The sequence below is a fragment of the Chanodichthys erythropterus genome, chromosome 1, assembly GCF_024489055.1.
Source record: "Chanodichthys erythropterus isolate Z2021 chromosome 1, ASM2448905v1, whole genome shotgun sequence".
In the NCBI taxonomy this organism is placed as follows: domain Eukaryota; kingdom Metazoa; phylum Chordata; class Actinopteri; order Cypriniformes; family Xenocyprididae; genus Chanodichthys; species Chanodichthys erythropterus.
Genome location: NC_090221.1, coordinates 7,113,267 through 7,131,112, shown reverse-complemented (window position 1 = coordinate 7,131,112; position 17,846 = coordinate 7,113,267). Strand labels below are relative to the sequence as shown.

General features: G+C 38.8%; 1 protein-coding gene and 1 long non-coding RNA gene across 5 annotated transcripts in view; one reads left to right on the top strand and one right to left on the bottom strand.

The window, feature by feature from the left end:
* The window catches only part of tenm2a (teneurin transmembrane protein 2a), a 383,777-nt gene that overhangs the window by 256,665 nt on the left and 109,266 nt on the right, over positions 1–17,846 (bottom strand). For 3 of the 4 annotated variants that reach the window (XM_067385884.1, XM_067385894.1, XM_067385876.1), the window contains exon 1: positions 4,234–4,622. In XM_067385884.1, coding sequence (XP_067241985.1) covers positions 4,234–4,462 — 229 coding nt within the window. In that variant the 5' untranslated portion in view covers positions 4,463–4,622. Of the gene's footprint in view, positions 1–4,233; positions 4,623–17,846 lie in introns of those variants that run through there. The other variant, XM_067385867.1, reaches the window with a different exon arrangement.
* LOC137008316 (uncharacterized) lies at positions 6,206–8,431 on the top strand. The gene is made up of 3 exons (XR_010892792.1): positions 6,206–7,519; positions 7,602–7,726; positions 8,314–8,431. It is a non-coding gene; the product is annotated as an uncharacterized lncRNA (long non-coding RNA).

Below are 17,846 nucleotides of genomic sequence, written 5' to 3'. Positions count from 1 at the left end.
ATCAGAGTTTTTGTACCAACTACCCGCAACAACGATACATGACGAGTGACGAGATTCTAATTTAGAAACTAATTATCTTAGTTTCTAAAATAGAAATCAGTGGCGTTGTGGCTGGAACAACAGCATACTGTACAAAGTACAACACTGATAATCTCAGGTACTCATCTTGTGCATTATTTAATGTTAAAACAATTTAACGTGAGTTTGAATACCATGACCTTTATAGAGACACTGAAAGCAACAATGGATAATGAAACAAAAGAACACTGAAACTGCGAGCCCAATGTGAACAAACACAATAAAGATTGTTTTAGTCAGTCAGAATGTATTTAATAATATAAAAATGGTGTAATATATATGAATTTGGTCACTTTGTTGGGAGTGCAGAATGCTTGCGGACGGAGCTCCGCCCACACGGTCTTCTAATTAGGGCCCAAGCGAAAATTCGCGCAGGGCCCTCTTGTTCTTCTAAGGATTATTATTATTATTATTTTTTTTTTTTTTTTTTTTTTTTTTCGTCTTCCGGGGCTTTTTGGGGGCCTTAACATGCTCAAAAACTCTTGAAAATTGGCACACACATTGGAATCCGCGGCCATTAGGACGCCGGAGAGGCTGGTACCCGGGCGTGGCAGGGGGGCTCGACAGCGCCCCCTTGAAAAAAGTCTGAAAATTTGGTCCATATATTAAACATGCTTGCACGTATTAGTATGAAACTCGGTACACATATAGACCTCATCGGGCCGAACAACTTTCGCGCTCTAAGTTAATCGCCACGCCAACAGGAAGTCAGCTATTAAGGGTTGTTTGAAAAACGCATGCTCTGGAATTTGATATACTCCTCCTAGACGATTAATCCGATCGCCACCAAACTCGGTCAGCATGAAGTCAAGACACTGATGATTAAAAATTGCCAGGGGATTTTTGATATCTCGAACGGTTTGGCCGTGGCGAGGCAACGAATTTATGGCGAGAAAAAGGAAACAGGAAATGTGTTATAACGTCTTAATACATATATTGATCTTTATGAAACTTCACGAGTGTGTTCGTTATAGGAGTCTGATCACATGGATGTGACTATTGTGAGTCAAAGTTATAGCGCCACCAACTGGCAGCAGGAAGTGTATCACTTTTTGAAATGTTTTGAGATCACCCTCTTATTTTTACCTGATTTGCTTCAAACTTCATCAGTGTAATGTCAATACACAGCAGATGTAGACCTATGACAGGATTTTTGATATTTGAAATATTGTTGCCATGGCAACAGGTCAAACTGTAATAATATTCTTGAGTGTTTTTGAGGCTCTTAACATGCTTCAAATTGCATGAAACTCGACACACACATCAATATTGTCAACCAGTAGACATGGACAAAGCCATAGAAATGGGCGTGGTGGAGGGGCTCAGTAGCGCCACCTTTTGACAAAAGTGGGGGTTAGTTTTTCCTACAGTCACCAAACTCGGTACACATATTATTCTCATCAAGCCGGACAATTTTCTAATTTACATTCATTAGCTCCGACCAACAGGAAGTCAGCTATTTTGGTTTGAATGTTAATTTTTTGAAAAAACAGGCTATGAATTTTATACTACTACTCCTACAGGGTTTATCCAATTTACACCAAGCTTTTTTTAACTTGTTGCGAACACATTGAAGTTGTTTAATTGCAAACGGATTTTGGATATCTCAAACGGTTTGGCCGTGGCGAGGCAACGAATTTATGGCAAGAAAAGGGAAACAAAGTGTTATAACTTCTGCATACATTAATTGATTTTGATGAAACTTTGGCTTAGTCTTCGTTGTACAAGGCTGATCACATGGATTTGAGTATTGTGATTCAAAGTCATAGCGCCACCAACTGGAAGCAGAAAATGTGTCACTTTCAGCATACATTGAGATCACCCTCTTATTTTTACCTGATTTGCTTCAAAATTCATCAGAATAATGTTAAAACTTGGCACATGTAATCCTTTGAAAATGGGCAGGGAGGAGGGGCTCTATAGCGGCACCTTGTAGTGCAGTAAATGTGGAGTGAATTTGACATAGTCCTTTGATGTTTAACCGTTTTAAGTGCCTATTGCCCGCTGTGCACAGTTGCCCTGAAGCCACCGGGGTGGCGGTGCCACCGGGCTTGGGCCCGCCATCGCTGCTCGCAGCTATATTTTTTGATTGATTTTGTTGCATCACGACTAGTGTCGAAAGACAAATTGTTTGTAATTGGATTCCTATCGCATGTTTTTAACTGGTTCTTGAAAGTAGACAGATGATTGTCACATCTAATGTTTCTAACACCACATTTTGACTGCGTTTAAAATCACAGGTTTAAAACTTACTTCACGACCCTTAGAAATGTAGTATGAATGTGTGTAGTATAAATAAAATTCGGACTACATCTGCCATGTTTTCACTCTCATGTGTCAGTACTGTTTTTTGACTATATATTATGGAAGTAGGCATATTCAGATACAGTTTTTGTCTCTTGTGCATAAGTGGCGCTGAGCAAATTCGGCATAAGAAAACCCCTAACCATCAAATTTGATCGATTTATTATAGTAAAGTTAAACTGAACAGTGTGTAATTTGGTACTAAAAATTTAGTAAATTTCATAATTGATTAAATAACTGATACATGTTTTACAGACACGGCCATTCCCAAGGCAGTTCATCATTAAAGGCTGCATTTATTTGATCAAAAATACAGTAAAAAATTAAATATACTGAAATATACTGAAATTAAAATAACTATTTTCGGTTCTAATTTATTTTAAAGGGATACTCCACCGTTTTTTCATATTAAACTATGTTATTCCCTTAACTAAGACGAGTTGATACATACCTCTCTCGTCTCAGTGCGTGCACTAAATCGTCTTGCAGCGAAACTTTGTTAGCACTTAGCTTAGCCCAGTTCATTCAATAGGGGCAATAACATAGTTTAATATGAAAAAAAAACGGTGGAGTATCCCTTTAAGATGTCCGTGTTATAGTGTAACATTTACATTTAAGTTCTGAGTAAAATTAATTAACAAAGTGTACTTATAATTAATTTTTGAATACAAAATTAATTACAATTTTGTATTAAAAAAAACGTATCAGTGTTGAAAACTGCTTATTTTTTTTGTGGAAACTGTCATAAGAATGGTATTTATTTGAAATAAAAATCGTTTATAACTTTATAAATGTTTTACTGTGAATTCCTATAAAAGCATTCAACAAGGATGCCTTTTTTATATTTATATTGCCCTAAAAGATCAAACATAAAAAATCCCAACACTGTTAAATACATGTGCTATATTGCAGGGGTGCACATAACTTTTTTGGTCTGGTTCTCAAGGGAGTACCTGGAGATTTTGCTTGGTACTCACACTTTACACGACACATCCTAAAAGCTGTCCTAATCACTTTCCTCCTGACTGCTCTCCTCACTATCTTCTTTTCTCTCGAACATGGTAGATGATGATAATGATTCTTTTTTTTACTAACATTAATGACAGCAAAGGCTGCTGTCACTTTAAGAAGGAAATCACAGACCGAATAACTGACACACATCCGGTTTCTTTCTCAACACTTCACTTATGACATAACCGAGAGAATACTTGCCGAGACAGGTATTTTGACATAATTTTGTGTGTATGTTTCCTTTCAAGCGCAAGTAAACGCGAAAGCGGAATTAATTCGGTGTTCGTGCGCTGTCTGACTCTCATCATGCGCGTGTTTCGTGGGGCTGTGCGCACAGATTACAGTTCGCGAGTCCCGATTTTCGCCTCTTCTTCCGCTTTTAAAGTCGTTTGAATGTGTTAATTGGCGAGACAAAACACGTCCAAATTACAAACTTTCACTCTATGATGGTTAAATATAGCAGTTAATCCACGAATCACATGCGTGCCGAACCGTTGGACCTTACCATATGGATCATGGATTAACTGCGATCCGTTGCACACCTAATAATTAAAGAACACACATATTATCATGATTGCTATCTTACCAGAGATGAAGAAAAAACTTAATCCAGTAAGTAAACGTATCCCTGTGAACCGGTACTCAAAAGCGCTTCCCTCCATGTTTTCTGGTACGCATAGTTTATTTTTACCGCGCATGCGTACCTGCGTACCTCTAATGTGCACCCCTGGCTATATGACCTTTTAGGATTGAACACTGTATCATTGTCAATTTTGAGTTGCATATGTGCTGTATGTGTGATTATGTCTATACTCTGTGGTATATCTCTTGTGTGTTTACCTCCTTGTCTGGTGAATTCATCTGCTTCATGGTGCACCAGGTCTGCCACACATCCTCCATAATGAAGGCGCGAGTCGTGATCAAAAGCCTTCAGGGTCTCGCTGGAGCTGTAGGATTTCTGGGTGGGTACGCGGCATTCGTCGTTGTCCAGAGAGGAGGTGGTAAACTGGAAATCTTTCCCACAGTGGCCGTGGGTCAGTGTACGGTGCCTGCGCTCCTTCAGATCCATGACATCTGCTGCAGCCCGATGGTCAGGTTAGTTCACAAGGTGGAGGTCTCAACAGCTGTACAGTCCTTCACCTGTTCATGGAAGACAAAACAAATCAATAGATTGCAAAATATAAATCCCCTGCTAAAACAACCAGCATGAATTGTTGGTTTATGATGGTTTGCCGGCAAATCTTATCCAGAGAAGCTTTCTGCTAGAGAGTCTTACTGATTAAGGCAGTTTTATCAGCACCACGGCATACAAAATCCAAGCACACATGGGAAAGATTTGCAGAATTGTGGAGAATTAGAACATCCATTATTCAAAAAGTTATGCTCAGTTATTAAACATCTTGGCTAATTTGATTATGTTTCGGCCACCAAAAGAATGTGGTAATATATTACCACAGATTTTCTCTAAGAACCAGCACAGAAAATTTGAAAATGTTTATTTCTAGGTATTATGAAGAAAACAGCACATCATTCAGTCATTATGTCAAAAGAGTAAACCCTGTCTGTGAATTACAGTACAAAATCTCTTTAAACAGCAACTTTGGCTGCATGGTGTGTTCACAAACAAAACAGAGAACCATCTAAGCAAAAAGAAGAAGCTGTCATTACAGCCATAATCAGAGATGAAATAGTGGAGCAGGAACCGAGATGTGTGGAGTAGCGAAGTCATGATGCCGGTGAAGAATGAGTGATAGAGTGAAACAGAGGAGAAGGGGGAGGAGAAAGGAAATGACTTGAGGGCATTGCGAGTCTCTCCCTCATTATCGTAGACAGAGTGAGAAAAGCTCCCTCTGTGGCCGTGAGAGGATAATCACAGATGCCTGGATGTGCCGTGGAAAACAAGGAGCCGAACACAGCTTGGCCCGAACATATCACGTGCTCAGGCACACAAAAAAACACCAGCAATAATCTATTGTAAATTCAGTGCACACTGACTGAGATGCTACCCAAGTCATGAAATAAGACAGATGAGTATCATCACCTTTTTTTTTTTTTTTTTTTTCTTCAATGTTTTGTGCTTTCAGTGCTAAAATACCTTGTCCATTATACTTTTATACATATTATTGTGGGGGTTTTATTAGAAATGCAAATGAACTTAACTATTATTTTATAAGGAACGTGAATATAATAATAAAATCTCCCTAATGAACTGCGCAGTTTTATATGATTAATTGTGATTAATCACATTAGCTGTGACTAATTTAATTATGAATACACTACCATTGGAATGAAAGAAATTATGAATATTTTTGCAAGAATGCATTAAATTGATCAGAAGTGACAGCAAAAAGAATTTCAAATTGTATAAAAGATTTTTAAATAAATAAATAAAAAGTTCTGAAAAAGTATCAATGTTTGCACAAAAAATATTAAGCAGCAAAACTGATAATATTAATAATGATAATCAAAAATGTTTCTTGAGCAACAAATCAGCATATTAGAGTGATTTCTGTGACACTGAAGACTGGAGTAATGATTCTGAAAATTCAGCTTTTCATCACAGGAATAAATGATATTTTAAAATATATTAAAATAGAAAACAGTTAATTTAAAATTGTAATATTATTGTTTTTACTGTATTTTTGATCAAATAAATGTAGCTTTCATAAGCATAAAATCGTTCCGACCCCAGACTTTTGCAAAGTATTGTATATTTTGGCATTGACTCCACAAATAAATATAGATTCAACAACTATTATTATTAGAAGTAGTAGTATTACGTACTTCACAAGTGCAGGAGAGAGCGTCTGAATGTAGGCCACAAAATCACAAAAATTCATTTTCTCTGCACAGTTTTTCATTAATTCTTTTTCTTCACCTGTAACTGCGCAACTCTTCAGAGCATGTGCACTACCCACAAAGGCCACGTTTCTGGCACCAATGTCATTCTAACTTCGGACATGAAGGTACTGTTTTAGCGTGAAAGCCAGTTGACAGTAATTAGACACTAATTAAAAGTAAATTCACCCACACTCGTCCAGCTGCAGGCAGCCTCCCTCCCTCCACACACACACACACACACACACACACACACACACACACACACACACACACACACACACACACACACACACACACACACACACACACACACACACACATTATTATTGTACCTAAACTCAGTACAGAGAACATCAGGAGGAATTTTAGCTGGCCCCTCTGTGTCTGTCTGTTTTACTAAGTGCGGTCAGAACAAACTTGGCCTACTCCTGTCCCCCCCAACAAGCGCTCCCCATGCTGTTCCTCCTGCATTAGCTTGATTGGAGAAGAAGTCCACTGCCCCAGGGACAGTCCGGCGCGTGGCACGGAGAGGATGATTTTCCTGCACAGCAACAGATCATTACATAACAGCACGGCCACTGACTGTCCCGCATATACTGGAAATAATTGTATTATGCAGAGAAAAAATAATCAGGTCACCTAACGTGATAATTATTTACTGTGAAACACTCGCATAAAGGAACGAGAGAGACAAAGCGTGTGACGCTGGCTTAATACGGATTCATTAAAGGAGACTATAAGGTCATTTTAAGATTTGCCTCTAGTGTCTGTTGATTAGAATCAGATATTTAATGTTTATAAAGTCCTCATTATGGGCTAAAATAAAACATTCAATTGTAGAGGCCATTAACGGTTCAGAATGGGAGTGTTTACTACCCAGAATATAAAACAGACTGAGCTTCGGATTGTGAAATGCAGGGAAAATCTTTGCTCTCAAATGAATGACCAATTACCAATATTCAAATATGAAACTGTCCATGTCAAGCCAAAAATTTCCATTCATTACATCTGAGCTTCCTTTAATCTACCAGGCCTGCACTGGAAAGCTTTGTTGTGATGTCTCGAGAGGCTTATTTGGTCAGCCATTGGGCTGCAGGGGCCTTTCAGACCGCTGATTTAAGGTACAGTGACTTTGTGGATTTCTGCGTCACATGCGCAAGTGTGTGGAAGGGAGGCCTGCTTAAAGGAGGGCCCTGGGGCTGCTCTAACACCACAGTGGTGAGATGATGCACGATGGTGTGGAGGAGAACCGGGTCAATATGAGCACAGGCTGCAGCACAACCAGGTCAGTCTTTCCATTCATTAAAGGCAGTGGAGGAGAAGAGAGGCCTCAGGGCTCAAAGCAGATCCTGCTTCCCTCTCCTCAGGCTCAGCCTGCTGATACTTCCCCCTTCCCAGGACTACCATCCTCCCCAGAGAGAGTGACAGGGGACATGATGAAGAAAGAGCCATGGAGTGAGGAGGAACAGGATGGTGGAAGAATCTAGGACAGGTGATCAGTTATATAATGGAGAACACATCAAAATTTGTGAACACGCCTATCTATCTTACACCTTCCTTCCTTCCTACATACCTAATAATCTTCCTGTTTGTCCGTCTGTACGTTTGTCTATCTGCATAACTGTCTATCAGCATATCTGTCTATGTATCTATCTGTTCATTTTTGTTCTTTTGTTTTATTAGGAATGTGAATCATCATATTTTATTGCAAAAAGTGTTGGGGAAAGTTTCTTTTAAAAGTAATGTGTTACAATATTGTGTTACTCCCTTTAAGGGGTAACTAATTGCATTAGTTACTTTTTATGGAAAGTAATCTGTTAAGTTACTTTTGCGTTACTTTTTCTCACCTGGCTTGGGATTGCTTGCTTGTTTTGTAATAACAAAAAAAAAGTTTTATTTTTGGCAAATGTAAAGACCCTTAAGTGAAATGAATTAAAGCCTCATATTGAAGGAAATGGGAGCGTTTAGCGGAAGTTCTACCCGGAAGACTCTAATGCACGTCATTGCTCATTATCTAACCAATCATTACACGTCACCTGAGTATATAAGTTCTGTTCCCACCCACTATTGTGTTCGCAGATACCATCGCCGGCGTTCACCCCCATCCTCCCCACCACCACCAGGTCGGTCCCTGTCCATACAACGGGGGTAGGCTCCGCCCCTGCCTTCATCTTAAGGCAGGATCTGCAAACGTCTGCTACCCTCCGGATTGTACTATGGACGGGGCCTACGCCAAAGAACTTTTTCATTTATCAATGATATTTACATTCATACTGTTGAATAAATCGTATTCAAACATTTCTTTGCTTCCTGAGTCTTTCTGGTAGAAATGCAAATTCACGCCTGTACAGTAGCTCAAACAAACCTTTCAGCTGTGCTGCCATTGTGGACCACAGAAGAATAAGGGTGCTTTCACACTTGGTTCGATTGCCTGGACTGAACCCGAGTTCGATTGCTCCCCCCTCCCCCTGCCCCCACTGGACTGTGTTCACATTATATTATTTGGGTCCGACCCGCAGTTCGTTTGCGTCATCAAACCAGCAGCTGTTTACTCCGTTGCTTAGTAACGACGGCACAGGAGAAGGCAGCAAAATGCATAACGTTGCTCTCCTCACTTTCATATTTTTGTTTTTGAACCGTTGGTTTTGTTCATAACGACACTTGCCTCTATCTGCCGCGACTGTAGTCCGGAAGGTGAGCAGAAATAAGAAAGGCTACACTACAGCTCTCTGCTTGCAGCACGTCAGTCACGCTCGTTGGGAAAGTGAGTTAAACACACACACAAACACACATTTTTATCAAATAATTCGGCATTAATAGCGGTTCACTTCCGCAATTTGGTACGTTTGCATTCATATCAGAAGCGAACCGTACCGGAGTTCACTTGAACCGCACCCCAGACCACCCTTTTTAAGTGGACTCGGGTACGGTTTGCGGGTGCGCACCCGAGTTCAGAAGACCGTGTTCACATCATCCAAATGTACCGAACTCTGACGTCAATCGAACCCAAAAGTGCTAATGTGAAAGCACCCTAAGACTCCTATTAGTTCACTCCTATTAGTTATGAATGGGAGAAACTGCAATGCACAATATGGCGGAATATGTCCTGCCTTCTAAGTAAAAGAGCCAATCGCCGATTGATAAAGTCATTGCGTCACTGCAGCTGCCATTAGAAGCTCCATTTCCCATAGAAACCAGAGACTCTCACATGCACATGGACAAATAGAGTTAGAGAGTTTTTTTTTTTTTTTTTTTTAATGCTATTTGAGCGCAATAAAGAACATTTATGGGACAGTTCATTTTTCGACAAGCAGTTTTTGAGATTTCAGGATTCCCTCATTCAAATAGACAGGACTTGGTGTTGGGTGCCCGAAATAGCTGCCTGGAGGCTTTGCAAATATGTCCGCCGAATGAACGTACTTTCCTTGAAATTTACTTTTTTTACAACACTCTTACTTCAGCAATAAAAAACAAAAAAAAACAAAAAAAGTAACAAAAATGTGAAATGTATCTTTAAGTCATTTTATGTTTACTGTTATGGTTTAATTGGATCATCGAAAGTCAGCAGCAAAGACATTGGTTAATAAAGTAAGATTAAATATATAAGGTATGTGTTATTTAATTATTGCAGGTTTGCATAATATTCTGAGTTTAATTTCACTGTTTTACTCATTTTGAGCAATACTGAATCTGTTTTTTGTGCAAGTGAATTAAATGCCTGCCCATATTTAGTCTAGAACTACAATAACTATCACGTTGACACAGCGCACAAGATGCCTCTGCACTTACTCCTGATTTTTCTCAACATGGGAACAAAAGATGCGTCAGTCAATAAATGAGAAAACAAAGTAAATTGTGATGCTTATTTGAAGAAGTAACTCAGATATTTTGATTTAAATTTAAAAGTAATGCGTTACTTTACTAGTTACTTGAAAAAGTAATCTGATTACGTTACTCACATTACTTGTAATGTGTGACCCCCCAACAGTGATTACGAATGTGAATATAATAATAAAATCTCACTAATCTTATACAGTTTTAAATATGATTATTCATATTAGATGACTAATGTAATATTAATTTATAAATACTACTGCTAAAAAGTTTGGGGTCAGTAAGTTTTGTGTGTGCGTGTGTGTGTTTTTGAAAGAAAGAAATTAATACTTTTATTCAGCTGTGATGCATTAAATTGTTCAAAAATGACAGTAAAGATATTCATCTGTCTGTATCTATATTTCTGTCTGCTTACTTGTCTATATATTTATTGCTTGGTATAGCTGTTCAAATTGTTGTTTTAAATGTAGCCAATATCAGATTCCAGTGTGAACAGATCATGGTCCACATGCGCAAAAAAACAATAAAAAAATGTCACGCAACAGTCTGTAGTAAACACAGAGGACATTAGTAGGCGATTATGCATTTATTTCTTGTGTGATCTGCCGCGGAAGCCAGTGAATTTATGTGCACTATAAAAAACAAAGATGAGGATGCAAAAAAAGAGAGAAGTTTTTAAACATGTATGATACAAACCCTCATGTTTTGCTTGTATATAGAGCTGTCACTGTAATACTTATGAGCTCTGACACATCCATGTCCATTGCTGAATACTTTTCTCAGCTGTCTTGATAACTTCAGGTATGTAAAATCTTTGAAGTGAAATTGTGAATTGAAATTGAAAAGATCAGATTCCATGTGGTTTGTGCTGTTCACAAACGTCCAATACAGATCTGAGTCACATATGAGCAAAACAATTGGGGGATACATTTGCCTGCAGTCTGAATGTGGCCTATGATAAGGGAGGCCTACTAAATATGCAGAACAGTGGGTCCCTAGGACTGTAGTTGAGAACCACTGACTTGGACTTATTTGCTTGTTAAATGCAGTAAACACCATTGAGTGAACACATGTGCACAATGAACATTAAATTTCAGGTTAAGAATGTGAACTTTAACACAACACACCACAGTCACAATCTACATGAGACATATGCAAGAGATGAATGTCCAAACAGAGAATGTAAATAAAACGGCAGCGCAGACCATGAAATCACAGCTGAACTGAAGGCTTTACAGGAGAACGATAGAAGTGTTGAGAATTAATCTGAAAAATTACAGAGGCACAATTTTGGCATGCCAAAGAGCTTCTCCCTAAATTGAACTTTCAAGGGCGAGAGCTTAAAAATGACACGGGTATCCGCAGAAACAGCTCAGAATGAAAAATCTGACTGCTGCAGAGAGATCACCAAGCATTTAAGCTGGGAGCACGCTTATCAAAGCAAAGATATAAACAAACCCTTCATTTTGTTTATGAAATTTGGAAGTTGAAGCTTCATTTTAAATAATGACATAATGCTCTTTTTAAGATGGCAGGGTCACTTTCTACAGTCTAAATGTCTGCACCAGCAACATTAAACCCAGAATAAATTGACAACAAACATAAACAAACATGGCCCTGACCTCTCATCTCAGTTTATGGTCTGTGGCCTCCGATGCTTCAAAAAAATACAGCTATTACTTGAGTCATAAATTTTAAAAATGCTAAAAACACAGAATAACAAACTGACAAGTTGAAACATTAGAAGATTTTTTTTTTAAATCGAAAACCATGGCACTTAAAGTTATAAGCTAAATTAAATATATCTTTCTTTCTTGAATTTGAATGACAGTGAATCAATCAGTGTACAAAGGCTACATACATTTGTAACACCTTGACCTCTGCTTCTTCAATTCAGCAAATCATAGTTTATTTACCCACATACTTCCTGTGAATGAATGAACGAACAAACATTATTTTTGTCTTTTTGTTTGGTGACACTAGTGGCACAGAAATTACTTACTTTAAGTATCTTCATCCAATTTTTATTTTCCTTCAGTAGGGATATATGCTCATCTGTCACACATATAACTTATTTAAAATGTATTTCCAAGGCAAATAAGATAGAAATGACATAAGTATTGAAGATAATGCATTGAATTAAATTGCCATTAAATACATACCCACATCAGGGCACAATTTACTCGACAGCCAATGAGATATGCTCTTTGGTCTCAATTTAGGAGGAAATCATAGGGGAGATTTATCTTAAGAAAGTAGAGCATACAGACGTTTCAGTGGTATATTTTATCTGCTGTGTACTTTAACTTGTGACATTACTGCCTTTTTTCACAGACAGATGAGAGGAACAGATCTGAAATTGTGCTGCAGCCTTGATGGCACTGCAAAGCACAACAGAGGAGAACTGTGTGGCTTTTGATTAAGATTTTAACGAGTGCATCCTCTCCCAGGCAAGGGTCATTAATCATGTCCTATATGGAGGTATAACCGACAGGATAGAGTCTGTGCATGGCAGACTTCAGCTGGAACAAGGCCGCCATTTTAGGTCCATGCATGACCAAATTCTAGTGGTGCACTTATGCTCAATTTCTCCCTCTTATTCTCTCTACTTCCGCCAACTCCCTGGGGAAACCCTCTCCTCTGCTATATCTCACCTTCTGTGGGAAAAGAGATACTCATATTATCAGGCAAATAGTGCCAGGCTGCTCTCTATTCTAAAATACATTGCAACAATCACTTGGATATGAGTTGACCTGTGAGAATTTGAGTCTTCACAAACAAGATTCAGTGCAATGTTATTTCACACACACACACACACACACACACACACACACACACACACACACACACACACACACACACACACACACACACACACACACACACACACACACACACACACACACACACACACAGAGAGGTTTGTTTTGCTATCAAAGTGAGGACGTTCCATAGGCGTAATGGTTTTTATACTGTACAAACTGTACATACTATCCCCCTACACTACCCCTAACCCTAAACCTACCAATCACAGAAAACATTCTGCATTTTTACATTTTTAATAAAACATTGTTTAGTATTCTTTTAAATCTATTTTAAATATGAGGACTCATGAAATGTTCTCATATATCATGTTTACGTTGTAATACCAGTGTAATACACGTCATTATACAAATTCATGTTCTCATAAATCACAAAAACGCGTGCACACATTTTGACAATTTATTTCAATCCACTTAAAAGAAATAATCCACAGGGACATAAATAGTATAGGTGCAGTCAAATACATGTACAAGAAATCATGGACCAGTGGCATACAGCAGATCATCACAATATTAAGCATGACTCAGTTTTTATGGGTATAAGTAACAACGCCTCCGCCAAATATGGCGGCTGCCTATAATAGCAGACAGAGCACAGTACCTTGCTAACCGCTTAGCCCTTTTTTTGGGCATCCCAAGCTGTTGAAGCTCCTTGACTACCAGCCTGTGTGTATTTCCTAAGCTGCCAAATATAAAAACAAGTAATCGGGCCCTATAACCTACCTCTGAAATGATGTTTAGAAGTGGTTGGTACTTAACTACTTTAGTTATAAAAGCTTCCTCCATACTGGAGTCAAAAGTGCAAGCAACCTCCAAAACAAACACTTCTCTAGACTCCTCATTAATCACAACAATATCAGGTGTATTAGCCAACAGATGTGAGAAGGTTTCGAAGTTACTATTACAACACTGAAACATGTATGGTTTTAAACAAGAATGTTTATACATTTTTACTGAAGATGAGAAATGATTTGATATTTCTTTCATCGCGTGACGTACATTCCCTTGTAAGCATGACAGCCATTCAAAATATGCGGCAATGTTCCAATAGACTGTTCTGTGGTATGATGCAAACAATAAGGAACCTGAACACACACACACACACACACACACACACACACACACACACACACACACACACACACATATATATTATTTATCCTTGAGATTTGAAGTATTAGATTAGATAGCTTCGATACTTGCACCACTATTTACAATGAAACTAATAATAGAATTTCTGATAGGAATGCAAAATCAATCGATAATTATTGATTTTTTTTAATAGAATAACAAGACAACACCCAATCAATCATGTTTGCTCCCATTTCTTTTTGATCACAGTGCATACACATACAAACTTTTAGTCCAAAAGCATGCACATATGGAGAAATACACGATTACCTTTGATTTCGTTAGATAGAATAGAACCATGGGCATACGCAGTGTTTGATAATTACCGAGGTCACATACAATGTAGCTTGCTAGAGGGGTTTGGGGGCATGCTCCCCCAAGAAAATTTAGATTTCCCTGGTGGACATATGTGCATTTTAAGCTGTTTTAAGGCCAAAAAATTGGATAACAATAGAAACCATGTCAAGAAATTCATAAATGCATGCACAGTTTTGAGGCAGCTTTAATCGCATGCTTGGTAATTTCATGACTTCAGTTACAACAGAATAATGACGTGCATGCCCGTAGTTTCTTTAGTGCTTTATTTAAGCTATAAAAAAGTAATAATCAGAATGCGACGCAGCATTTACGTGAGCAATTCTTGAGTGCGCACCACAAGCACAGTAGGCTATAACAGCTGATTGGAGTTTTACTGACATAGCCTGACAACATCTTATCTGACCACAGTTCACTGTTGTTAAACTGAAGCTCCCTCGTTGTCACCTGCACCTTTTCCGCGCTCATTTGACTTGTGCCTGAAGCTGAGGCGAAGCTGAAATGCGTGTCTGAAAAGTGTCCCGTTTGTTGTGGTCGTAAAGAGACAGTTCTATATAAACGCAGCGTTTTACTTGGCGATGTTTTAAAAAAAAAATATATATATATATATATATATATATATATATATATATATATTTCTGGTATTTTATATGCTCTGTTGGTGGTTTGTGGAGTAGCATCACCCGGGGGGATACTTTTTTATTCCCCACCGGGAATAAAAATAATTCAGCAGAGGCAGGGATACACAGACAAATCGCACCCTGTATATATATATTTCCTCTCTTTAAAATTGCCCCAAGTTGTTCATAAAACCTAATTTCACACTCTCACAATAAAGAGCAAAAAGAGTGCCTGTTTATTAGACTAATTCCAAAATCCACATCTTGGCCATGCTCTCCGTTTCTTAATCTGCCTCTAAACAATGGGATTTGAGGCATTCAGATGTACTGTGCTGTCACAGCTAACACCATCACAACCGCGCAGTCGCCAGAGCGGAGGTGCAAACGTGCGCTGTAATTAAGGACCGATGGAGGGAAGCTGCTGCTAGGGGAAACAGATAGAGACAGCGCACGGCCTGGTCTGCTGGGAGTTTGAGTAATGACTTCCTCTACAGCTCCGGTGAGATTACGTCTAAAGCCTCGCCGTATCACGCACAAGCAGAATAACACGTACATTAACCTACAGCTCACGTAGGGTAAAATAACAGAGATGGTGTGATGCTCCACTGAGTGTTTCTAGCACTGGAAAAAAGACATATCTAAGCACACTTCTCTAATGTATATCTTTTTCTCTTTTTTGTTCCTTTCAGCGAGGCATGCAAACATATGCTGAGAGCCCGACGAGAAGTTCAGAAGTTAAGAAAAGCTGACAAGCTTAACGCCTGCAACAACAGCAGATGAGGTACACGAATAGCACCAGGTGAGAGCGTAGGGGGCTTCGGTGGCTCAGGAGCACAGGTGCACCTCTCATCTCCTCTCCACACAACCTTGATGAGGGTTAAAGAGACGTTGGGACTTTGACACAGACAGCGTGGAGAGCAGACGGGAGCGTGTGACCCACGGGCCATGCCAGGGCTGCCAGAGCCGGTCAGACGTCACCCGCCGGCACCTCCCAGCATTATTAAAACAATACACTTGACAGCCTCGTACCGTCATCTCGGGGAAGATTAGTAAATCTGTGTCACAGCTTGACATTCTTACCATCTGCTGGGCAAATTATTCAAATTTGCAATAAATGCCACCGTAGAGAGTGGTGATGCAGAGTAATTAGCAAACTGACAGAGGTGCCACGTTATGGCTGACTGAGGCTACGCTTTTCTTCTGCCTTGTTGTTGGTTTTAATCTTCATATCACAGGACATGAGAAGGGCAGGGCAGAACATGTTAGAAAGCCACAGAAGCACTGTTTAAACACCTCCCGGGTAAATGACACGCGCGGCCAGGAGCCGAAACCTCTTCACGTTGAATAAATGCCAGTGGAGACACATTTCCTGTGCGGGAAATGTCAGCGGGAGAGCCGCGAGTGGGCAGACTCATCTCTGGTCTTCATCAGGGGAATAGGACACCCCTCCTCATCATCACAGCTCAATTTAGAAGGTGGTGATAAAAGCACCACAATCACTTCACACTCTCACTCTGTAATTTAAACCCACTGAAAACCCCACATTACAAATACTGGACATGCGAAAACAGGCTAGGATTGGCTCGCAAATCAGTCTCTCACGGAACCTATTAAAGGGATAATGTACCCCAAAATAATAACCTTTTCATTGCCATTCAAGTGAAATTACTGAACATAAACATAGGAGCCTGGTAAAAAATGTTCATTTAAAAGAAAAGATGCCAGATAGACTTAGAGGTTTTTGCAAAGGAACTCTTCATATACTTCAAAATATATATATATATATATATATATATATATATATATATATATATATATATATATATATATATATATATATATATATATATATATAAAAACAGCTATTTTAAATTGAAGTAATATTTTACTACATTATTTTTTTTTTTTTATCAAATAAATGATTTTATCAAAAATCTTATCTACATAAAGTCATTTTGACTTTGGGTAACATATAACGTCAATGTTATCCACATTCAAAATGAATTTATGTAGATAATAAGAGTCTCTTGGGCAGAATGAGGCAGTGCGATCGGTCACCAGAATAGCTTTTTAAGCTAGTTTTCCCAGAATGCCCATGGGCCATGGGTCACCACACAACCTTGCGCACATGACATCATAATCAGGGCCTAGCCACAGCAAACAAGTCTGGAGGGAGGCAATTAATGTCCATCAGATGAGGAGTCACAGATGACTGAAGGCTGGTCTGGCCAAGGGACAGCTAAACCCAGAGGGCTCAATGACAAGGGGAGGGAATATGCAATATGCTGCACGCTCAGAGGACCACTGCCAAAGGACAGTGGGAAATTCAAGATGGACCTGCAAGATAAACAAGACAATAATGCTCACCATCCAATCATGATAAAGCAAATATTGTGGTTGGGTATTGGCAGGTCTTTGAAAGATGATTCACACCTTCACAATGGAAAACTGAATCAACATTTCAAAACAGAAAGATTGTTTTTGTGTGTAATATTTGATGCATGTCACTGTAAATCAGTAGCGGTGAATATTTAATTTTGGCGAATGGCAACAGCTCAAATGCATTGCAAATTGCAACAAAAAACAATCAGAGAATGTATCACATTTCATTATATTTGCAGCACCGTCACTGAACGGGCCGCTTGGCAACTATAAATAAATGTTATGAAAAATCATATGAATAAAAAAAAAAAAAAAATCATATGAATAAAAAAAAAAAAAAAATGAAATAGTTTTTGGTCTGATATGATGCTTGTATAGAGGCAGAACATGTTGTGATTAAAACAAAGCATGCAGGCAGACACATATCCATTGATAAGTGCATAAGAGGCTGTCATTTGAAGGACCTCTAATGAAAAGATTGAACACAGCAAAAGTTTAGAGTGATGCT